Genomic DNA, 25,191 nt, shown 5'->3' with positions numbered 1-25,191 from the left:
CCCTCAGTCCATGACACTGACTCTGGTGATATTGGCTAGGAAGCCTGTTGGTCTAGCTAAGGCCCTCGACATTTGAGCACATTACCTTATCACCTTGTCTAGATCAAAGTGTTTATGGAAGCCACCTGGCCCTCTAACAATAGACCCTCCTGGGTCCTGTGTACTTATTATAGTACTCAGTACACATCAGGTACTTAATAAATGCTTATTCTGCCCCTCCCCCCATTTTTTTCTGCAGCTGCTTATGTTGTTCTCAGTTGTCTGTCAAGGAATACCCTATTCAGTGATTAACTAATAGCAGGTGTCACTAAGTCCAAGGTCAGGGCTATCTCAACAGGATGATGTTTTGCTCTAGACTGTAGAGTGTTATATAACAATGTGGTGGATCTATGATGTCCTTGGTATGCGTAGTCCCACCATGTGTGCACATTGCAACCCATCCATACCATCTTCACTACAGAATGGGGATTCTCCCATCCCATGCCTTTCCCTCCATCCTCTACAGCATGTTCTGGAACTGTGAACTGCTGATATTAGGGGTCTCTTCACCATGATACAGTGTTATTATCTCTATTTTATGAATGGAAAGAGTCAGAAGATTTAGTATTAAACCCTGGTGCTGCCACTTATTAACTGTGTGACCTTGGGAAAGTCACATAACCTCTCTCCTCTTCAATTAAAAAAAAGGGGGAAGGGAATGATGGTGGAGTGTTAAATTAGTTCTTATCTTGAGTTTATTTCAGCTCTAAATTTTAAGGAAAAAAATCATTCGGCCTTAAAAGAATGAATCTCTAATGCTGGAATTGCAGGCACCGCCAGGTGGCAAAGAGAGAAAGAGACACTTCTTCCCAGTATACCCTACATAAGGCCCGCTCTATAGGAAGGCTTCTGCCCCAGCACTGCAGCTACCTTATGAGGAGCAGACCCACTTTTTGCCTTCTTCCAGGTCACCCATCTATACCCTGAAGTGAAAATGGAGCAGAGAATGGTGAATCCCCACAATCCCCTGCAACTGGGCTAAAATTTATCCCCTTAGCCTCATTAGTATGAAATTTGGGGCACAGAGATAAATAAATAGCATGGTATCAGCATGATATTTTGGGCATGGAGATAAAAGGCATGGTAGAGCTAAGAAGCACCGGATCAGGAGTGAAGAGGCCTGACTTCCAGTCCTGGTTGTGATATTACCTTGCTATCTGGGTCGGTGTTTTTTACCCTCTGGGGCTCAGTTCCCTTATCTAGAAAATAAAGCAACTGGACTAGATTCCCTAAAATCCTTCTAGCTCTAAACACCTGACTCAGCAGTATGTTGCAAAAAGCTCTGGAGGTGGAGTCAGAAGATCTCGGTCGAGCTCCAATCCATACTACCACACCAGCTGTGTGACCTTAGGTGACCTCACTTTATTTCTCTGAGCCTCAATTTCTTCATCTGTAAAATGATGAAAGCAGTGTTTGTACTCCCTTGTTACATGGATCAAATGAGAAAATATATGCAGTACATTATACAAATATAAGCTAGGAGGGCCATGATGATTTACCTCCATTCAAATCCTCTTCTGACACTTAACTGTGGCATAGAGGTGACCTGGAGTTCTCAGAGGCTACAGGAGTGGAGTATACCTAATCAAGCTAAAATGACTTTAAAAATGGGGCTACAGTAAATTGTATCTGCTGAGGATCAGCCTAAATAATCAACCAACCACAAGCATTTATCAAATACCCACACAGTGCTAGGCACGCTGTTAAGGACATAAACAATCTCACCAGAAGGCTGACTTCCTAAAGCACAAAGTCTGACCATGTCACCTGGCTGTTCAAGAAGTTTCAATGGCTTCCTACTTATTTCCTTTGGAATAAAATACAAATTCCTGAGCTCAGCATTTAAAGCTCTTCATAATCTAGTTCCAATCTGCATTTGCCGATTTACTGCTCATTACTTTCTTTATGCATGCTCATTTCTAGTGGAACTTTTCACTAGTAAAGCTCTTCCCCAATATGGGCACTTAATTTCTTGCCTCTGAAGCTGTGGGCCACACAGTTCACTTGCCATCACAAGCTTAATGCCTCCCCTTGCCAGCCTTCTCCCCTTCCACAATGGTTACCAGGCCCCCTGGGGATAATAATTTGTCTGAACACATTCATCAATAGTTAGTATCTTTCCAACCCACCTTACTCTCTCCATCCCAATGATTTTGAGCCACAAACCTTGGTCTTCAGACCCCAATGTCCACTCCCTCATTCTCATCACCCCACAACCTAACCATGATTAATGTCTCTTTCCAGATCTGTCTGCTCTTTCCACTATGCTCTATGGAATGCCTGTTCCATAGTTAAGAAACTTGTTTTCATTTTCAACCATTTTCTTTCTCACTCCTTCCACCTTCTGGCATTTGATGAGACATGGCTCCCTTCTGAGGACCCTATGTCCCTGGCTACCCTAGCCAGCACTGGTTACACTTACACCTATATCCCTCTATCCAGTAGTAGATGAGTTGGAATACTCCTTGCTCCCCTCCATTATCACTTTTAAACAAGCCTTCTACTACCATTTCTTAGTAACTTCTCCTCTTTTGAGGTTCATTTGACCCATATTGATCACCCAATCAAAATTCTGGTAACTGTTATCTACCCTCAGGACAGTCTCCTTCCTATATCAATGATCTCAGTGTCTCTCTCCTCCCCACTTATGGCCCTCATACTAGGGGTCCTCCAACATACATACTGATATATCTTCAAACAGCTTAACTTCCTAGTTCCTTAATTTACTCATTTCCTATGACCACATATCGTCCCCTTAGCTACAGAGATGGTCACATCCTTGATCTTGGAATACTCAGAAGTGGTCCACTTCCACGTTCATGAACTCATAAATTCATTTACCTAATCATAATGTCCTATTTTTGCCTTATAACCCCTAACTCTGTTATTTGAGCTTTCAGTGATATCCAATCCTCCTACCACCCAATTCTTTCCCAGGCCATCAGTACTGTCCTGACAATGTTCTCCACTCTTTCCCATCTCGACCTTTGGTGAAACTGGCCAACTCTGTACTATCTTCTACTCTTAACTCCCATGCCTATCATTGATACTGTCATTGATCTGTCCCTGCCAAAGACCAGCCTTGGATTACTCCCACCATTTACCACCTTCACTCCAACTCACGTGCTTCTCAGCAAAAGCTGGAGAAAAGTAGGAAATGGCTGATGGAGAACACTAAAAATTTATGTTACATAATCCCAACTGGTTCCTTAGTTCACTAAAACAACTCTTTTACATTTCCTTAATTGATTCACTAACTCACTCACCCTTCTTCAAATCTCCCTAACCACCCCCACTCCTCAGTTGAGAATCTTGCCTCATATTTCACTGAAAAATTGAGGCTGTTCACCAAGGGCTCCTGTTCTCCCCTCCTTTCCATCTCATCACTTAGTTGCCTTCTGCCACTATCTTCTCTTTTACTCTTGTCTCACATAAAGAGATGGTCCTACTCCTTATCCAGACAAATCATTCTATATGTACATATTATCCCACTTCATCCCATCTTCTCCAAAAGAATCATCCCCCACTCTCTCACCATCTCTGATCACTTCTCAATTACTGGCTGCTTCCTTGTTTCCACCAACATGCTTATATCTCCCCTATTCTTAAAAAATCCTCATCTCACTTGTCTATTTCCCCTAGCTATCATTCTATTTTGTGACTAAATGTCTTTTTTTTCTTTTTTAATTAATTTTATTTTTAGTTTGGGGAATAAAACAAACATTTCCACAGTATAATAAAAAAAGATGATTGCACATGAAACTGCAAATCTACTGTACACAACTTGCTATTCCTTTTAAATATACAACAAAGTTATCATGTAAATTTCTTTTTTTTTAATTTTTATCAATCACTTCCATACACTTTGGAGCTTTAAATTTTTCTCCCCCTCCCTCCCCAAGACAGTGTGCAATCTGATTTAAGTTCTACATATACATTCCTATTAAACATATTTTGTAACTAAATTTCTTGGGGAAAAAAATATCTACAATCAATGATTCCACTTCCTTTCCTCTCATTCTCTTCTTAATTCTCTGCAGTCTAGCTTCCAACCTCCCCAACTAAAATTGCTCTGTAAAGTTATCAATGATCTCATTTGACAAATCAAATAGCTTTCTCTCAGTTCTCCTCCTTCTTGACCTCTTTGCAGCATGTGACAGTATTAATCATCCTCTTCTCTAGATTTTCTTCCTACCTATTGAACCATTCCTTTGGCATCTCCTTTGCTGCATCTTTTTTTTTTTTGGTTGGGCAATGGGGGTTAAGTGACTTGCCCAGGGTCACACAGCTAGTAAGTGTTATGTGTCTGAGGCTGGATTTGAACTCAGGTCCTCCTGAATCCAGGGCTGGTACTTTATCCACTGTGCCACCTAGCTGCCCCGTCCTTTGCTGGATCTTCATCCAAGTCATGGCTCCCAATTGTGGATATCTTCCAAGATTCTGTTTTTGGCCCTTTTCTCTTTTCTCTCTACACTATTTCACTTGGTGCACACCAGGTCCTATGGATTCAAATATCATTTTTGCTGATGATTTTCAGATTCATTTGCTCCACCCCAAGCTTTCACCTGACTTCCAGTTTCTCATCTCCAACTGTCTACTCAGTAGACTCTACTAGATTCTTAGAACTGGATGCCCCATAGCCATCTTAAATTTCACATATCCAAAATTGAACTCATTATCTTTTCCCTCAAACCCTCCCTCCCCCCCCAACTTTCCTATTAATGTTGAGGGCACTACCATCTTATCAATCACTCAGGCTCCTAATCTATATGTCATACTTGACTCTTCTCTCTCTCTTATCCCCCATATTCAATCTGTGGTCAAGTATTGCTGATTTTACTCTTGTAAAACTCTTGCATATGCTCCCTTCTCTAACACAGCAATCACCCTAATATGTGCCCTCATCACCTTATGCCTGGACCACTGCAATAGCTTCCTGGTTGGTCCCCCTGCCTCAAGTCACTCCCTACTACAGGCCATCCTACACTCGGCTATCAAAATGAACTTCCTAAAGCAAAAGCTTGGCCATGTCAACATGGGCCAGCTACCCCCACTCCCACCCCCATCTCCAGTAACTCCCTATTACCTCCAGAATCAAATATAAAATCGTCTGTTTGGCTTTTAAATCCCTTCATAACCTGGCTTTTTCCTACCTTCCTAATCTTCTTTTGTTTGTTTTTGTTTTTAGGAAGTTGGGGTTAAGTGACTTGCCCAAGGTCACACAGCTAGTAAGTGTCAAGTGCTTGGTCTGAGGCCGGATTTGAACTCAGGTCCTCCTGACTTCAGGGCCAGTGCTCTATCCACTGAGCCACCTAGCTGCCCCCTTTTCCTAATCTTCTTATACTTTTCTTCCATCCACATACTCTACATGCCAGTGACCCTTGGATTCTTTACTCTTCCTTGAAGAAGACATCTCATCTCCTGGCTCCATGTGTTCTATGACTATCCCCCATACCTGGAATTCTCTCCAGTCTTGCCTCTGCTTCCTGCCTTTCACAAAGTCTTGGCTGAAATTCTAACTTCTGCAAGAAGGCTTCATCTAATGCCAGTACTTTCTGTCCAAGGTTATCTCTGATGCCTCCTGGATATATTATATTTGTACATGGTTGTTTGAATGCTGTCTCCTCCATTTGACTATTAGCTATTTGAGAGTATGCACTGTATTTGCCTTTCTTTATATTCTTTGCATTTAACATAGTATCTAGCACATAGTAGGAATTTAATAAATTTTTTTTACTGACTTTGCACAGGCTGTCCCCTGTGCTTGGAATATATTTCCTCTCCACGTTAAACTGTTAAAATCTCTGTTTCCTTTCAAGACTCAGCTCATGCAACACCTTCTGCAGGCACTTTTCCTAATCTTATGGAAACTTTTTTTTTTAACACTTTTCCTAATTTTCTGAGTTGTTAGGGGTCCCTCCCTCCTAAAATTATCATGTTATATACTTATCTGTTCACATGTTGTATGTTTCCAATAGCATGTAAGCTCTTTGAGGTCAGGGGCTGTTTGGGGTTTTGTTGTTGCCTTTACATCCCTTGATCCCAACAACAGGCCCTTTATAAAGGTTCATTAGATTGGGGGTGGGGTGGGGTGAGGAATGAATCCGTTGGCAAGCAGCAGCTCAACAACACCATTCTAAAGTGTAGATGGATTGCAATCTGCATAGGTAGATGGAGGTACAGGGGTGGATGAAAGTACAGGACTTCAAGGCATTGAGACGCTATAGTCCCAGACCCTGATGAGGTTCCTGGAAATTTGGCTTGGGTTGCAACTCTTCGCAGTCATTATTCTTAATAATAAATGTGGCCAGCAGGGGTCACTACAAAACAAGGCCAAAGCTTTCCTTCCTTCACAGAATCCACACCGTGCAAGAACAAACACAGCAGGCATAAGGAGCCTTCAGAGCCTTGTTGCTCCCCACCCCCCTAAATATACTAGGTCTCTCTCCTGAAATACAGACTGTTTCTAAATGTGGCCTGCATGTTCTCTTCCCCATCCTGGAGAACAGACCAGGAAGTGAGCCAATGACTAAACTTGGGGTTTCTGGGGGTAGAGAGGGATTTCAGTGGGTAGGTAAGATTGCAAAGCCTTCTGAGAGGAGGATTTGCCTGAAGTAATTGCCTTCTTTTTGTATTCCAGCCCACGGTTCTGCGGAAATGGAATCTGAAGACTGGATTCACTTGACAAATATGAAAAGTATGAATAATACGGGAAGATTTGTCCAAAGTAATAGAGAGGGAATAAAAGCAAACCCCGGACAACGTAGACACTGACCACAACAATGTAAATTACAACAGCAACGATGATAACAAAAGTAATAAAAAAATCTGAAAGCAAATCACACAGAAGAAGAGGTCAGAAAGGGCCGTGGAAGCAGAGTGGTCTCATAATTATTTCAAGTTGATAAACTTTTGAAAAACACAGATTGGGAAGAAAGAGGAAAAAAGAGGAGGGAAGTACAGGAAGAGAGAGAAAAAGAAGAGGAGAAGAGAGGGAAAGGAGGGAGAAAAGAGGAGGAGGGAGGGAGGCAGGGGGAGGGAAGGGGGGAAGGGAGAGACAGAGAGAGGGATAGGGAGGAAGGAAGGGAGGGAGTGGAGAATCTCAGATTACTTACTTATTTTGCAGGGTGGAATCACTTCTAAGCATTCTTTATGTGCCCCAACCCCACATTTAGTGCAAAGATAGCCTTGATAGAAAGTCCCCCTGAACAAGCAAATGGAGAAAAAAGGGAAGGAAAAAAAAATGAGACTTTGCCTTTGCCTCTGGGTTTTGCTTAGAAATCTTCTGCAAGGTTTTCCCTCGCCTGCAAGGATCAAGTCCAAACTCCTCAATCTGGCATTATACAAGACCTTCTACAATTTGACTGCAATCGAGTTCTTCAACAACTATCTCCCATTGTTCCCCAAACTAGCTGAGCAAGTCAACTTATCTGAGCCTCAGTTTCCTCATCTGTAAAATGAAGGGGTTTGGATAAGTTGACCTCTAAGATCCCTTCTTGCTCTAAACCTGTGATCCTATCCATAAATGATCCTTCCATAAACTTGGCTCCAGCCAAGCAGGTCTACTTACTGGCCTCAACCACACCCACCCACTCCCAAATGCTATTTCCATTCCCAGCCTTGTATCTTGGCTCCTGGTTGTGTTTCTATAGGGAATACAGCCCTCCTCCTTCTTCCTTTCTGCCTGTCTAAATTCTACCCCTCCATCAGAGCCCAGCTCTGGATCCTTGAGGTCAGGGCTGGCAGAGTTATGAGCACACAGTGGATTCTCAATAAATATCTCCCAAATGAATGGATGCATTTATTTTTAAACTAACCCTATAGCAGTCCAGACAGTGTGTTAACTCAAGTACACACACCCTCAGGGTGGAGAATTTAAAATTTGGCATCATTACCATGAAGAAATGTTTCCTTTCAAAAAACCAATTTTTTTTTTAAAGCCTATAGAAGATGAGCAAGGAACAATTTTGCATGAAGGTAACTTTAAGTAGAGGAGTGACTCCACTTTGCAAAGTCTTCTACTGGGAAATTTTCATGGTGGAGCTGAGCTGTAGTACAGTGGGAGGTGTACTGGATTTATATTCAGAGATTGGTGTTGTTCAGTCAAGTCCAATTCTCCATGCTCCCATTTTAGGGTTTTGTTGGCAAAGATACTGGAGTGGTTTGCCCTTTCCTTCTGCAGCTCATTTTATAGACGAGGAACTGGGTAAACAGGGTTGAGTGACTTTCCCAGGGTCACACAGCTAGTAACTATCTGAGGCCAGATTGGAATTCACGAAGGTGAATCTTCCTGACTCCCGGCCCAGTGCTCTATCTATTGCACCACCTAGATTCAGAGAGCCTGAGTTCAAATCCTGACTCTGCTATTTATCTCATTTGGCAAGTCTCCTAACCTCTCTGGGTACCAGTTTTTCATTTGTTGAAAGGAAGGAGTTGGGATAAGTGAACTCTAAGGTCTCTTCTAGCTGTAAATATGTGAGTTTTCATTTCCCCCCAAATCATCCTAGTGAATTATACACTCCTCTCTGATGGTCCAGAGCAAAAAGGCTAAAGAAATATGGAGGCGCACTGCTGCTCTGCTGGGCCAAGGCAAGGACGTGGCAGGTGTGGGGGGAATCTAGCAGATGTGGGGCTCCTCTCACCTTAAGAACATCTTGCATGCTTTACAATTGGTTGTCTTGTCAAACGTGTACATCTGGAAGTTGTGATGGTTTGCGTTGGCCTTCTCTGGTTTAATGTTCGACCTGACAAAAGGGAAAAGAACAGAGGCCACACTGAGTGATACCCTGCCCCCCACTTCCTCAGGCCTGGGGTCATTCCTGCCTCTTGGGGCTTTTTGAGCTCCTCGACCTCTAAAAGACCCAGGGAATGAAGCAATTATAGACGCAGAACTGGAAAACATCTTAAAGACCATCCTATCCTGTGTCGTCATTTTTTTTTTAATAGATAAAAACACTGAGACTCCAAAGGGTTACACGGCTTGCCCAAGGTCACACAGACAGAAAGTAGCAGAGCCCAGATTCCAATCCAGTTGCTTCTCTGGCTCCAAATCCCTCACACTTCCTCCTGCACCCCGTGGCCCCCAGTGGGGTCAAGACATGTTTCTGTGCAGTGGAAAAAGCTTGAGGCTGGTTGTCAGGTGACTGGGGTTCTCATCCCAGGTCTACCACTAACTTTGTGTGACATTGGGCCAGTTACCTCCCCCCTCTAGTTTCCCTGTCTGCAAAATGAAAGGTAAGCTAGATGTGCTTTAAGACCCCCTTCTAGTTCTAAGATCCTGTGTTCTCTAAGATCCCAGTCCTAAAAGCCTTAGAGTTCACTATGACAGCATTTCCGCCCCCTTGTTCATCAAATATGCACAGATTTACTGAAGTTACAGAAAAGGGGATTTTGGCTAGACAATAATGGCTGCTAAAATAACATCTTTATTTGAAACCCCCCCCCCAAAACCTGTGGTAGATAGAGATCCTAGAAGAATTATCATCCCCTGTGGAGTTTGTTTTACAAGTGTCTGACTCTCAGAGATGGTCTCTTCAGGAGATCCCTTACGCAGACATTCTGCTTTCAAAATAATTTAAGGCCACCTTCAGAACCCTGTCTCCTCCTGCTCTCCATTGCCCTGAACCCTCTCAACCCCACACACCACTCAGCATGTTGAAATGGGAGGGGCCAATGCATTCTGTGCTGGGACATTCTGACTAGGACACTGGCAGGAACCCCCCTCGGGGACAGCTGACCCTCCTGGTGCTCACATTGCCATTTCAAACTGCTCCATCCATTTTCTTTTCATGTCTTCGGTCTTGCAGAAAAACTGGAAGCCCTGCTTTCCTTGTAGGTGAATTAAGTAGAACCCATAAGACCACTGCAATGGTAAACAAGAAATGGTTTCTTCTTTCAGCTGAGTATGAAGTAGGGTTTTTTTCCCTTCTTTTTAAACTTATGTTCTTTTCTCTAGACACCAACATAATGAGGTGCTCTGGTAGTCCCTGCCCTCCCCACAGCTATCCCCCTAGCCCCCACCTTGGAGGAAACTCCTTGGTACCAGCAAGGGCTTCAACTCAAAATACTCCTTATCAGATACAGGTTGGCTAGAACCAAGAAGAGGCATGGCATCTCTCCCCTTTCACTCATCCTCACTGGGCTGAACTTCCAGGAACAAGCTGTGACCAAAGCCAAAAGAGCACTGGATTCTTTTTCATCTCACCTATTTTCATTTCCCAGATGTGGAACCCAAAATATCACTGTTCTTTGAGACCAAAAATGAATAAGAAAGACTACCTGAGGTCAGGACTACCCTACTGCAGGTGGCGAAGTCAGGACCAGCCTCACTGTTTAAAATATTGCCCTGCTTCTGTCTATGTACACACCACTATCCCAAATCTTAGGCTCAGTCAAGAAATGCAGTCTGAAACCCCTGCTTTTTCCCAGAACTCCTGTGGAAAAGAGAATTTTTAAGCATACCTTAATAGGGAAATCCCTCCCCACTACAACCCCCACCCCTTCACTTCCCCCACCCCCACACTCACACACCCCTCTCCACCATTAAGTCACGATTGTGGCACCCTGGGAACATACAAACAGCCAAAGGGGAACACTAACCAGGGTCCCCAAGAGTCAGGGATAGTGGAGAGAGGTGTAGGGTTGATTGCTTACCATTTTCCCATGTGACTAGAAAGCATTAAGAAGAGGAAAAGTGGAGGGAAGAAGGTTATTACAAGATAAAGCCCAGATTACCCATATTTCCTGCAAAGCCCCAAGTCATTGCATATTCTTATGTTTAAGGACTGGTGGGCTCTGCAGTTACAGGGATGGAGGATCTGGGAGAAGCCAGAGCCAGGCCCTGTCCCCTAGACTTTATATGGCACAGACAGGATAAGGGGTTGTGCAAAGATTCTTTCCAGTTCTAAAATGTAAAAAACAATTATGTCCATGCTGTAGCACTTAAATTAGAGGTAGCAGGGCAAAGCAGAAAGATCTCTGGACCTAGAATCTTGAAAGAACTTAGTAGCTTAGTAGCTGGGTAAGTTCTCTGAGCCTGTTTCCTCATCTGTAAAGGGAGGATAATGATAAACTGGGTAGGTCCTCTAAAGAACCACTGTGAAGAAAGTATTTAGTATGTCTGAAAGGGGTATGAAAATATCAATGATTGCTACTGGCAGCTCAGTGAGCAACAGCACCATGCCAAGGGTGTAGAGGCAGTGACTAAAGGAGAGAAAGAAAAAGGGAAGCAGAATGTGCACGTTCTCTTTCCATTAGGGAAAGAAAGAAGAGAAAAAAAGTTGTATGGCTTCCCCCCCCAATGCCCCCTCCCCCTTCCCCCTATTCCATCCCACTGTAGGCAACAAAATCTACAAAGCAAAGAACAGAAGGGGCTGATTCCAGCTTGGTCCTACCTGGTGCTTAAAAGTACACTCAATGAAGACTACCTGCTACCTTCTCTCAAAGTAGTCCCCTTTGTTTCTTCATGAAAGAAATAGGTAAAAGTGAGTCACTGATTCTAATCACTTACTAGACTGTTCAGGAGTATTAGCCAATACTCCAAACCCTTGACTTAAGCTGCCCCAAGAAGACTGAGATTCAGAACACCTGGGGTCTAATCTTGACTTTGCTACTAACTAGCTATGTAGACTTTCCACTCTCTTGGCCTGAGTTTTTCTCATTTGTAAAATGAGGGGGTTGGGTTTGAGGTCCTTTAAACATCTTGCCAGCTTCAAAATATTGCAGTTTATGATTCCAGGGGCCTGGGGAGGGGGATGAAGAAGGGGGAGTCAAAAGACAAATAAGGGATGCCCACGTGGATAAAGGGCACCTGCCTACCTTCTTGATGTCTTTATTGTTCATTGGATCATCTGTCATTTTGTGAAAGAGCAGTTCGATAATCTCCTTCAGCTCATAATTGTAGCCTTTCCTCTTACAGACAATCACCACTTTATCAAACAAAAATAAATACCTGCCTCAATGAGATTTAAAAGAGGAAAATCAGTGAGGTTTCCATTCTGAAGATTCAATTTAATTCATAAAAGTAAGTGTCTTGATTGATAAACCAAGCAAACATCATTTAATTATTAAGTGCCTACTACGGACTAGGCACTGCAGATATAAAGACAAAAATTACAATAGCTCCTGTACTCTAGGAGCTTACTTTCCTTGGGGGGAGACAACATGTATACATATAGGCATATAGACAAATATATACAAAATAAATACAAGGTAATTGAAGAAGGATGGGGAAGGCATTAGCAACTGGGGAGATCAAAAAGACTTCGTGGAGAGAGGGATGTGAACTAAGATTTGAAGGAAACTAGTCATCCTAAGAGGTAGAGGTGATGAGAGAGTGTGTTCTAAGCATGGAGGATAGCCAATGAAAAGGTACAGATGAGAGATGCAGTGTCTTGTGTGAGAAGCTGCAAAAGAGATCAGAGTGCCTGGACCATAGAGTACAGGAAGGGGGCTAATTTATAATAAAGCTAAAAAAGTAGGTTGGGGCTAAGTTGTAAAGGGCTTTAAATGTCAAACAGAAGAATTTCTATTTGATCCTGGAGGTGATAGGGAGGCTCTGTAGTTTACTGAGTAGGGGAGTGATAGGATCAGACCTGCAATTTAGGAAAAGTTTGGCAGCTGTGTGGAGATGGCCTAGAGAGGGGAAGAAGTCAGGGAGATCAAAGAGGAGACAATAGCCTAGATGAAAGGTGATGTGCAGGACTCTGTGCTGGGGGCAAGGGACATGAAGATGATGAAAAATAGTCCTTATGCTCTAGAAGCTTAAACACCAGTGGGGAGATGCCAGTTTACAGAGAAGTGAATACAAGGTGGTTTGAGGAAGAAGAGAGAACAGCTAGGGCAGAGTGGGGAGGAGTCAGGGAAGCCTTCTTGGAGACTTCTCAGCCTTGATGGAAGCTAAGGATTCTAAGAGGCAGAGGTGAGAAAGAAGGGCCTTTTAGGCATGGAAGATAGCCGATATGCAGTAAGGAAGAGGGAATGCCAAGCTTTGGGAACAGCAGGCAGGCTAGTTTGACCAGAACATGGAGTCATGTGAAATAAATGGTGTCATTCAAATATAAAAATAGAGGCTAGGATCTATCTGAAGGAGAGAAGAAAGCATGTCAAAATGTTCACAGCTCTTTTGGTAGTGACAAAGAACTAGAGGGGTACCTATCGATTGGAGAATGGATGAACAAATAATGGAATGAGAATGTAAAGAAATGATTAAGGGATAAGTTCAGAGAAAGACTTGTATGAACTGATACAGAGCGAGGTGAGCAGAATCAGGAGAATGTTTTACCCAATAACAACAACATCATAAGGACAAAACAACTTGAAAGACTCAAGAATTCTGATCAACACAATGACGAACCACAATTCCAGAGGACTTGTGATGAAACATCCTGCCCACCTTCTGACACAAATGATGGACTTAGGATGCAGACTGAGGCGTATACACATTTTTTGTACATGACCAAAGTGGAAATTTGAAAAAATGAAAGTAAACACTAAAGAAAAAACATAATAACATTGTAAAGACAGAGACCTTCAAAGACTTAAGAACTCTGATCAATGCAATGGCCAACTGACTCCTGAGGACCAATGAGGAAGCATGCTACTCACTTCTTGACTAAAAGATCAGAAGATGAACTTAAGATGCAGAATGAAACATACGTTCTTGCGTTTGGCCGATGTGGGAATTTGTTTGGCTTAACTGTGTCTATTTGTTACAAGGATTTTATTCGTCTTTTCTTTTCTTTTTTCCTCAATAGAAGTGGGGGAGGTCGGTAAATTGGAAAAAGAATTAGTAACAGAATCCTAGCTGAGGCTGACTAATACAACATTTAAAGACTTAAAAACTGGGAGTTCCAACAGTCCTGATTCAGATTGATAACTAAGTCACTCCCTGTCACTACCAATCATTTAACTCTTAGCACAGACTGTGTTGTGAGTTATCATTTCATGTATAATATAGTGGAAAGAATACTAGTTTTGGAGTCAGGAAAGACCTGAGCTCAAATTCTACTTCTGGCATTTATTACTTGTGTGATCTTGTCACTAAAAAATTATCTAAGCCTCAGTTTCCACATCAGCAAAAAGGGGGCTGTGGCCCTGATAGAACTGATTTCAGTGTTGTGAGGCTCTAATGAGATAATTTATGTAAAGTGTTTTCCAACCATAAGGCTATATGCCTTGTCTGTTGTTACTACTGTCTCCCAGACCAGCTGGAGTCCTTCCCTGAGAGGAGAACTATATGACTATATGTCTTACTGATTTTACTATTCTCCATAAAGGATAATAGGTGTGCAGACAATATGTGTTGGTTGCTTGATTGACTGAACATGAACAATAGTCACTCTTTTTTGGATTAGGGGGCTTTGTTTGTTTGTTTGTTTTCTTTAAACACTACAAGAGCTTGGGAGGTAGAGTAATTTGGCGGGAAATGGCTTAAATTCTCAGACTCACTTTTGTATTTACACTATCTACTTCACAGTGATGTATGTGTAGATAATTATTCATTTGACAGCCATTTATTAGGCGCCTGTGTGCAGATCACTGTGTTTGGAGCTACACAGAGAAATTAAGAGATGCTGTAAAGCCTTTGATGGAGATTGCAAAGTAATAGGGATAGGCATCATTCAGTGTCTAGCTCTAAGGGGATCCTATTGGCTCCCTCTCATCCGTGCCCCTCGTACCTTTCCCTCGTCCCAGTGGTGAACTCACCTATCTTGTTTGGTATGGTTTACAATGGATCGAACTTTTAATTCCCCATCAATTTTTGGCCTCCCAAATTCTTCCAGTTTGACTTGCTGGGAAAGAAAAGAAAACAACATGAGCCTCATAGTGGTACTCACTCTTTTTGTTTCCTAGAATCCCATCTCAGAAAGGATGAAGAATTGAAAATTTCCCAAGTAGGAAAGGTTTCAAGGGAAAGTGGCTGACAAAGAAGATCCTATGAAGGGATATATGAAGAGAAAGGCAGTAGAGCCTTTATCTTCTCCTTTGAGGATGCGGCTCCTATCTCATATTGCTTCACGTAGCTCTAAAAGCTCATCCAAACCTAGAGAGTTCTTAGGCAGAGCAGAGCTGTGGATGGGGCATTAATAACCCACGTGGCTTACAATTTCAGGATACAGCAACAGATCAGATTACCCATCAGCCTCCAGTGTAGTGGTGTGTCCAAATAACGTGAAATATTTCCACCTCTGCCTGAGTCTTCTACCAACGCGTGTTTTCTAAAGGCACTTGTCAGCACTGAGCAGGACAACAAATAGCCTTGTATATCATATGACATCTCACTGCTGTGGGGAACACTGGATGTATACGCAGTATAAAATTGCCCAGCTTCCAACACAACAAAACAAAATCAAATCAAAAACAGATACTTTGCGTCACACAGATTTGGGAGGGAAAAGGAGGTGGATACGAGAGCTGGGCTAGCATTAAACCTTCCACAGAGACTGTCTTCTTTCGTCCAAAGTGAAAACAGTCACAGCAAAAACATCCTCCCTAATCTCCAGCTGACATTTACATTTTCACCAAAGTCATAGCTGTCACTGTCAGTGCTTTGGTTCCAAGGACGCTTTGTAGGTGATTGAAAAGCCATTCACACTTACCAAGTTTTCTATAGAACTCTGAAATTCACTGATTTTCTTTAAGGTTTCTTTGTCCCGTTTGACTTCATTTATGTACATCGCCAAGTCCTTCAAAATGGTAAATAGTGGTGTTAGTTGGCATGCTCTGGGTATGTTGAGAAAAAAAAATAAACCCCTGACAATATGTCATAATGATGGTGTCTTTAGCTCTGCAATGAGCAAGCTTGTGAGGCAGGTAGAACAGGGACCATTATCCCCAAATTATTAAGGAAGAGACTGAAGTAGAGAAGTGAAGCAATTGGTTGAGGTCACGTTGCTAGTTCACAACATCACAGATTCAAAGGAAGATGAAGGGACCACAGAGGTCAGCTAGTCCGGTGTCCAACTCAAATAGAAATAGATCCCTGCATCCTTGTGGGCCACATATTAACTTAGAAAATCACAAATTAACATTAATTATGTTGTACTGTATTTTTAATTTATTTTGTTAAACATTTCCAATTACTTTTAAATCTGGTTCAGTAGGTTGTGAATTTATCACCTCTGACCCGTCCGACCTGCTTTTTACCCTCTTCCTCTGCCTCTTCTTCCTTCTCCCCATCATATTACCCAGCCCTGTGATTTCAGAAGTTGAGGGAACTCCTGGTTAGGAATTCTCTTTGCAAATAGAGATTGGCATCTTTTTTTTTAAACCAATTTATAACCTTAAAGTGTCATCTGGAAGAATAATAATAGCTATCACTTAAATATTTGCATATATAGCAAAATCTTTATGAATGTTAGCTTATTTGATCCTCAGACAATCCTGTGGGGTAGATTAGATGCTATTATTACTACCTCCATTTTACAGGTGAGGGAATGGAGGCTAAGACAGGTTAAGCGACTTTCCAGGGTCACATACTTAGTAAGTGTCTGAGGCTCTTCTTAACTCTAAGAGGTTAAGAAGTGACTTACCCAAGATTACATAGGCAGCAAGGGACAGAGTCAGGATTTGAACTTTCATCTTTTGATTCCAAACCTAGCACCCCTTCCCCTGAACTAAACTGAGTTTAGAGTCTCCTGACAAGATCCAGGGCTCTTCCCACTGTACAAATTCTCACAAAATTTTAAATCAATTCAACTTAACAGAAACTTATTAACTACTTACTATGTATGTGCAAGGCAAAACTGGGGGGAGGGGAACTTTTGCTTATTAAAACAAAATACTGCAAAATTAACACCAAGATTGATCAGATTCTTAAAAGGATATGTGTGCATGTGGGAGGTAGAGGGAAGCATTTATAAGTAGCAGAGGACCTAGATAAACTTTCTTGAATGGCTGTGTCTGACCTTGGGCAAGATAATGAACCTTAAGGGATTTGAATTTTCCCAAGTCACTCCAGGGCATACCCCAGGCACTGAATTTAATTTGATAATCAGCAGGACCTCGTCCAAATGACCAGTAAATTATAATTTCCTTGAGAGTAGAGTCCATGCTATCTCCTCTGTGTGTATTCTCAGCAACAAACACCAAGGCCTTGTACCAAGCAGGGAATTAAACAAGTTTTTGTTGAATTAAACCACATCCAAAAGTATGATACAGATGCAGGTCTCCTGGTTGACACTAGAGGGCACTGTGACCAACCAAGAATTTAGATTCTACATTCTTTCCTGGAAAGTTTGCAGAGTGGACCCACAGGATTTTCGTTCAGCTAGAGACAAGCTGGGCATACAACCAATTCCATCTAATTTCATTCTCTGGAGAAGGCAGCAAGCGCCTGAGTGTAAAATCCGTAAGGCAACATTGCTTATCCTGGTAGGCAATTGTCAGAACTCCCAGAAAAGTAACCAAATGGAAAAATAGCCAACTGAGTATCCTGGGGGTGGGAACTAGCTAATCCCACCACTTACTGCACCAGGGATCTGTCTTGCCTGTTCAGGTTTCTGAGCAGAACTTCTAGTACACCAAGATAGCTTATAATATATGGACCTTATTAAACCACACAGAAGAAATATTCTATAAGAGAGCTGTGAATTTTGGTACAGTGGAAAGAACACTACTAACCTTGGACTCAGAGGACCTGTGTTAAAATCCCAGCTCTATCTCCTACTGCCTATGTTAATCTTGGACAAGTTACTTAACCTCTCCGGGTCTTTTTCCTCATTTACAAAATGAAGAGATTGGACTATATGACCTCTAAGGTATCTCTTTATTCTAAATCTATGATCCTATAGATTGTATTTTCTCCAGGTTTTCATTTTAAAGTCAGAGAAGAAGCCCTAATGATAGGCTAAGGTTTAGCAATGGAAGAGAGCCTAGAAACTAGATGGTTTATAAGGTAAGGGAGGGCCTAATTTGCTGGCAGTTCAAGTAAGGAAGATACGGAAGTATTGGTATAAGTCAACAAAGTGAAACAGCTGCTAAAAAAGCTAACACTATCTTAGACTGAATTAATACAAGTCTAATGTTCAGATCAGGACAGCTAGATAGTGCAATGGATAGAGTGCCAGACCCGGAGTCAGGAAGACCTGAGTTCGAATCAGGCCTCAGACACACTTAGTTGTGTGACCCCGGGCCAGTCGCTTAACCCCGACTGCCTCAGTTTCCTCATATATAAAATGAGATGAAGAAGGAAATGGCAAATCACTCCAGTATCGCTAAGAAAACCCCAAAATGTGGTCACAAAGAGCAGGCATGACTGAAAACAACTCAACAACAACAACGTTCAGGTCAATGGAGGTGACAGGCATCCATTCAGTAACCGTGTGTTAAATGTTTGTGTATGAAGCACAGCACTAGGCACTAGGAGTGAGATACAAAATAAGCAAGACACAGTCTCAGCCTTCATGAAACTCAGTCTAGCAGGGGAACAAAACACAAATACAGATCTTTGCAAGTTGGTCCTAATGCCCTCTTAATCCCCTATAATTATTAAGTCCCTCGAGGGTGGGACTCACGTTTTGTCTTTCTTTGTGGCCTCAGTGCTTAGCACAGATGCTGGCATACAACATACCTTTAATAAATACTTGTTGACAGATGAATAGCTGTGATACACAATATTACACATTAAGCGCACCTGAGAAGGATGCAAAGGGAAGTGCCATGTGAATGCCCAGTGATTTGGCCACATCTGGGGAACTGTGCTCAATTATGGAAGACAAGTTCTCTTTTCTTTTTTTTTTTTGGAGGCAATTGGAGTTAAGTGACTTGCCCAAGGTCACACAGCTAATAAGTGTCTGAAGCCACATTTGAACTCAGGTCCTCCTGATTCCCCGGCCAATACTCTCTCCACCATGCCACCTAACTGCCCCAGGAAGACAACTTTTCCAAAGAACCACTGACAGACTGGACCAACTCCAGGAGGACCAACCAGGGTGAAGAAAGGTCAGGTAACCTTGGAGAGAGTGCTAGACTTGGAGCCAGGAAGGCCAGGTTCAAATCCTACTTTTGACACTTGATTGATGTGACCCTAAGTTAGTCAATTAACATTTTGGAACCTCAGTTTCCTCCTCAGTACAACAAGGAAGGTGGGCTAGACAGAATCTAAGGTCCATCCCTGCCCTAGGTCTATGATCTTACAGCCTCACAGACAAAAGTTGGAAGAACTGGGGGTGTTGAGTCTGAAGAAGCAAAGGCTTTGGAGAACAATTAGCATCCTCAGATATCTAAAGTGTTGCCTCATAGGGAAAAGAGTTAAATTTAGAAGAACTGCAGAAGTTTCCTAAGCAGGTAGGGGTTGTGCTAGATAACCTCTATCATCATCACCCCTTCCTTTGCCGTGACTGTGTGATTCTGCCCCACGGGATAAATGAGGGTGAATGGATTGGGGTCAGAAGGAAGCAGACTGCCACTCAAAATAAGGAAGAGATAGTTCATCAAACCACCTCTATGTAAAGTGACTTCTGGTGCACTGGAAAGAGTGATGAACTTGGAGCTGTGGCATCTGAGGTCAAATCTCACACAACTGGAGTGGTCCAAAGGCAGGACTGGTGCCCCAGGTCGCTCCATTTGTTCGATTGTGGGCTGCGTGGCTACCTATCAGGGATGCCCTAGAGGGGAATTCTTGTGAGGCTGGACAAGATGACCCCAAGGTCCCTTCCAATAGTGCAGTTCCATGACTTATACTGCCACGGTATCATAATCAGAATCCTTATTGTCTCTCTATCACACTGAAAACACACACACACACACACACACACACGACCTCTTCTCCAAAGCCTTTAATTTTTATTTTTTTTTAAATAATGGATTCAACTTGAATCTCCCTTCACAGCCTAGAGGCCCCTGAACTTGTCTGAACAAAGGGGAAGCTCTTAGCTGAGACTGTAAAGTGTCGGATAAAGCCATAACATCTTTCAGACAACATTCACTTAAAGGACTCCAAACATCTCTCTCTCCTAGCTAAAGGGCTGAAGCTTCTAAAAGGTCGGGCAGCAGTCAGGTGCTCCTATGAATCAAAATTAAGTCTTTTACAGGAGGTTCTATAGAAACAGAGGGAAGGGGGAAAAACACATCCAGGGGTCAGACCTGCCTGTCAAGAAAAAGTATTTCTGCAAAGACAGGGTTTCAGATACCGAAGCTGATTTCAGTTCCACTGATGAACTTCAGGCTAAAGGGGTGTCAGGGAGGAGGAGAGTAACAAACGTGATTCTCTGCTCTGTGAACTAAACCACTTATCAGTCATCTCTGGGATTGACTGACAATGATGAGAAACCTGGGCCCAAGAGGGCTAGTGTGTGATCCCCTGTTCCTGATCAGGACAAACCTTCCTGCTTAGACCTTACACTACACTTTGTTGTGTAGTTCTCTAATAAAATCATTATTTATTATTAGGTGGAAAAACTTGCTAGGTTTGGGGTCTGGAGATCTGGGTTCAAGTTCTGGTTCTTGCACCTAATAACTGTGCAAATGTGGAGAAATCACTTCATCTCTGTAAGAGACGCTCAATTTCCTCATCTATAAAATGCTCATACAACCCTTTCACAGGGAGAATGTGAGGTAAGCATTTTATATAGCCTAGAGTGACACAGAATTGTAAATGAATGAATACAGAGGAAAGGGCACTGAATATGGAGGCCAAGGATGTGGGTTCAAATCCTACCTCTGGTGCACTAGATGTAAGACCTTGCAAAATGGATTATAATATCAATAATATCTGGCATTTATATAGCACTTTAAAGCTTTCAAAGAATTTTATATAATCTCACTTGATAACTCCTATCTATAATCTATACACATACACACCCCCATACAGAGTGCAGATCTGTTATTTCACCTGTGGGAGGCACATGTGGTGAGGAAAGATCTTCTCCTGATTCACATCAGTGACTTATCACTTCTCATCTTAGAGAGTTGCCTGGGGATGGGGGTGGGGGTTCCACACTGAGAGGTTGGTCACATGGCCAGGGTGTTTGAGAAGCATAGACCTAGACCTGAACCTGGGTCTTCCTGAATCAAGGCCCACTCTCTATCCACTAGACCACACTACCTCTCCTGTATCATAGAGCATGCTCACACACACACACAATTTGTTACATGTATTGGTGTCTCATTCCTCTACCAGTCTTATTCCATAAATACAGAGATTACAGTTTATCTTATCACCCCTAAACCTCTCAGCTCGCACATTACTGCAGGTTTTGAATAAATAAATGATGACGGTGGTGGTATGTTTATGTGTAGGTATATGTAGGGTGTGTGTGCGTGTGTATGTGTGTGTGTGTATGTGTTTGTATATACATGTGTGTACGCGTGTGTTGGGGAGAGAGCAAGGGAAGTTAGAGGATTTCTCCTGGAGGTGGATTCTCTGTCTACCTGCTGCTTCTCACGAAGCACTTTCCTTGTTACACTACATTGAGCTCCAGATAATATGATACCCCAGGCTTCCAAGAGCCACTTTGCAGTGACAGGGAAGCTGACTTCACCACAAGCTCACTATATATAATGCACTATGCTATAGGTCCTGCCTTCTCTGTGAGAATGTCTTAACAACAAGACCTGTTTTCTTGCTGAGTAACTGCAACCCCCAGTATGGAATCCAACACAGACTCCTTTGGTTCGTAAATCTACTGACTAGAGAGAAAATGGTTCTAATGCAGGGTTTTTTAACCTCTTTTTGACACCCCCCCACGAAGGGTCATTTGATAGATTTTACGGGGTCCTTGGACATGGAAGGGAAAGAAATTTCACCTCTATTTTTACCAACCTTTGGTTTCCTTGGCAATCCTACATATTTCATTTAATGCATTCAAAAATACTTTTCTGAGAAGGAATCCATAGGCTTTACCAGACTTCAAAAAGTTGCAGGCACAACACACAAAAAAGGTTAAGAACCCGAACCCCGTTCTAAGGGTAGCCTTGCTCTGACTGCTGGTGTTCCTTATGACTTCTCAATAGACACTTGGCTCCCATCCTAATTAACCCAGCTACCTGCATGGCCTCCAGTGCTTCCTTGAGCTGCTGCCTCTCAGGACGATCTGCAGAGTGGCTGAGGAGTTCCTAAAAGGGTTGAGGAAGTGTTATTAATGCCCTGTTTCACACGCCACTGTCCATACCACAATTCTAGAATGTTGCACTGCATGGCTCTAGTGACAGGACTTCCCACCTATCCACCAACCTAGAAGCATACTTCAGCTTGACAGATTAGCTCCTAGCAGGCAAATCAAAAGCATTTGATTATAAACTGAACTTTTTGCATATTTCCCAAATCTTGTGTCATTTGATCCAGAGCAGAGCCCCAAATGAGGCAATATATCGCATGCCAAGCTGACAAATGCACGATGACTTTGCTATAAGTCACTCACACTGTGTGATGTATCTGCCAGGTAGTCTCCATTCTCAGGGTCCTTTGGGGGCCAGTCTCAGTAGAAGGTCTGTCGTTGAGGGGCACTTACCTTCAGGAGGAGGTGATATTTCAGAACCCGTTGCATTGGCACCACTAGCAGATCTTGCAATTTAAACTTCCCATCTTGGACCTTCAAGGTGCATTCCTACAAGTGACCATAGGGAAACAAATGTTGGGAATCTAATTTTGTTCAGGGAAAAGTTACCCCATGTCCCACTATTCCTCTGTAGACCCGGGGTAAAGAGACAAATTCTGGATTGAAGCCCAAATGTCCTGTACATTTCTCATACTTAGATCTCTCCATTAAAGGATGAACCTATTGATTAATTCCTCAAATTATAGAATCTTAAAGCTGAACTGGACTTTAGAATGTGAGAGCTACATAATAGAATGTCAGAATGACATTTAATGACTTATTTTACAGTTAGGAAAATGGAATCAAAAGTACCCTCCTCCCTTCCACATTACCCCCAACTGTATTACCTCCACTTTTTGCCGGAAATCTTCTCGATTGGCAATAAGATGGTTCAGAGTGTTCTGGGCATACTCCATATGGCTGCAGTATTCCCCATAGATCAGTAGCCTGAAGGGAGCAAAACACCAACAACACACACACACACACACACACACACGCACGCACGCACGCACGCACGCAAGAAATCACAAATTAAATAAGAAACACTTGACATCACCTCCATCTTCTGGCTTCCTTCAAAACTCAGCTCAAATTCCACCTTTGTTAGGAAGCCTTTCCTAGTGCCTAAGGCCTCTGAAATTACCTTCCACTTACACTGAATATGTATCTTGTACGTACATAGTTGTTTACATGTTGTCTCCCTCATTATAATGTGAAATTCTTGGGAGCAGAAACTATATTTTCACCTTTCTTTGTATCTTCAGCACTTCAGATCTAGGACATAGTAAGCATTTAACAAATGCTTGCTGACTCTTAAAATGGTATTTGTGTGAACATGCATTTATGTGTATAATAATATACACATATTTGCAATGAACCATAATGTAATGGCTTAACAATACTATTTATAGTTCTATTTTTATATGCTTAAAACTTTTCCTTATAAAAATAACTGGGCCTGGGTCAGAGAGAACCTTCAATATTTAAACCTGCCCTTCTCCCTATCCCCCAGGGCTGGGCAGCACCAGTTGTAGATGGCTTGATGCTCTCTGCCCCAGGTTCCTGGGGATCTGTCCAATATTAAGAATAACTTGACCTGAATCATGGGAGTCATTTGTGTTGAGCAAGTCTTCTTTCCTAAACAGCTTGTCATTGAGTCTCTTTTGAACCTACTCCCAATTCACCCTGATTCATTTCTCTAAGACTTGTGTCCCTGAAGACTGCAGTATATAACTTTTAAAAATACATAACTTTTCTTGCAGGGTCTTGAATGGGGATGGGACAGGTATGAAAGAGTAGATTGTCACCTTGAATCCATGTGTCAGGAATAACTAAGTTTGAGGGCTATGAGACTATTTGGTTTAGATATTTTCATTGGCATAATGCTTGCTGCCTTTCAGGCCTGACGGTGTAGGAAAGTGTTTGGTCAGCATCATATAGGTGACCACACCTTGGCACGAATCAGTTGCTGCTGTAGATTTCATGATGCCCTTCAGGGCATGGACCCTGGCTGGTGATCTGGGATCACTTTCTACATTGTTCTTCTCCCCAACCCCTTGGCCTCCTACCCCAAGGCCAAACTTCTCTACTCAGCCTTCAGAGCTTTCCACAAAGTGGTCTGACACTACTTAACCCAATCCTACTTCCCCTTCCTCCCTCCTGGAACCCCTACTCTTCTTCCTTCTAATCACGTTAACCAAAAAAATCAACAGACTTAATAATGGATCCAATTTAAAAAGATGCAATTCAATAGGAATAACTTTAAATTCTTGAAGTTGGATTCTTGATGCCCATACAACCTTAACCTATACAAGTACAAGATTAGCAAGTCGTGGAGACTTAGTTCACGTGAAGAAGAAAAAAAAAGATCTGGGGCCTTTGGGAATTTCAAGATTGATATCAACCAATAATATAACACAATAGCCATAAAAATCAACACTAATTAAACTGCATTAAGGCCATTATAGTGGCCAGAATGAGGGAGGTGACATTCCCACAGTTCTCTGCCCTGGTGAGATTCTATCTAGAGTACAGTATTTAGTTCTGGGCCACACACTTCAGGCAGGACACTGAGAAACTGTAAAACATGCAGAAGATAATGACAGGGTGTTGATAGTCCTGGGGCCTTGTCATCGATGAGTCACTTGAAAGGACTGTGACTGCTTAACCTGAAGAAGAGGAGAATGCAGAGAGGACTTGCAGGTTATATTCAAGACTCTAAAGGGCTGTCACATGGAAGAGGTTTTTCATTTCTTCTTGGAAGTCAGACCTAGGAGCAATGGGCAGAAGTGGCAAAAAAGCAGGTGAAGATTTGATAGGAAGGGAAACTTCCCACTGATGGGAGCTGTCCAGCAGTAGACAAGGCCACCTCTTGGAAGGTGGCAAGTTCCCAACTACTGGAGGTCTTCAAGCAGAGGACAAGGGGCCCCTTGTCAGAGATGCTGCACTGGGGATTCAAGATACAAATTCAGGTTGTACTATTCTTCCTTCTTTCTCCTTCCTGCATCAAGCGATACAGGTCAGGGAAGCTGTGAGCATCAGATTAGGAAGCACAAATGCATTTGCCCTTTCAGGCTCCAGGTCCTCATGTACCACATAGCTGTGCATCAGGGTA

The 25,191-nt window shown here is 42.5% G+C and overlaps 1 protein-coding gene across 1 annotated transcript in view; it reads right to left on the bottom strand.

Moving 5' to 3' along the window:
• The window catches only part of VAV2 (vav guanine nucleotide exchange factor 2), a 403,760-nt gene that overhangs the window by 21,347 nt on the left and 357,222 nt on the right, over nucleotides 1–25,191 (bottom strand). Inside the window, exons 8-16 of the mRNA XM_027869640.1 lie at nucleotides 22,925–23,024; nucleotides 22,491–22,586; nucleotides 22,027–22,095; nucleotides 15,639–15,725; nucleotides 14,746–14,831; nucleotides 11,857–11,989; nucleotides 9,792–9,901; nucleotides 8,682–8,783; nucleotides 7,155–7,243 (exon numbers count right to left, since the gene is read on the bottom strand). Coding sequence (XP_027725441.1) covers nucleotides 7,155–7,243; nucleotides 8,682–8,783; nucleotides 9,792–9,901; nucleotides 11,857–11,989; nucleotides 14,746–14,831; nucleotides 15,639–15,725; nucleotides 22,027–22,095; nucleotides 22,491–22,586; nucleotides 22,925–23,024 — 872 coding nt within the window. The remainder of the gene's footprint in view (nucleotides 1–7,154; nucleotides 7,244–8,681; nucleotides 8,784–9,791; nucleotides 9,902–11,856; nucleotides 11,990–14,745; nucleotides 14,832–15,638; nucleotides 15,726–22,026; nucleotides 22,096–22,490; nucleotides 22,587–22,924; nucleotides 23,025–25,191) is intronic.

The sequence above is a fragment of the Vombatus ursinus genome, unplaced genomic scaffold (genome assembly GCF_900497805.2).
Source record: "Vombatus ursinus unplaced genomic scaffold, bare-nosed wombat genome assembly UNPS02014793.1, whole genome shotgun sequence".
In the NCBI taxonomy this organism is placed as follows: domain Eukaryota; kingdom Metazoa; phylum Chordata; class Mammalia; order Diprotodontia; family Vombatidae; genus Vombatus; species Vombatus ursinus.
Note: the sequence above shows the minus strand (reverse complement) of the source record. Positions and strands in the feature narration are given on the sequence as shown.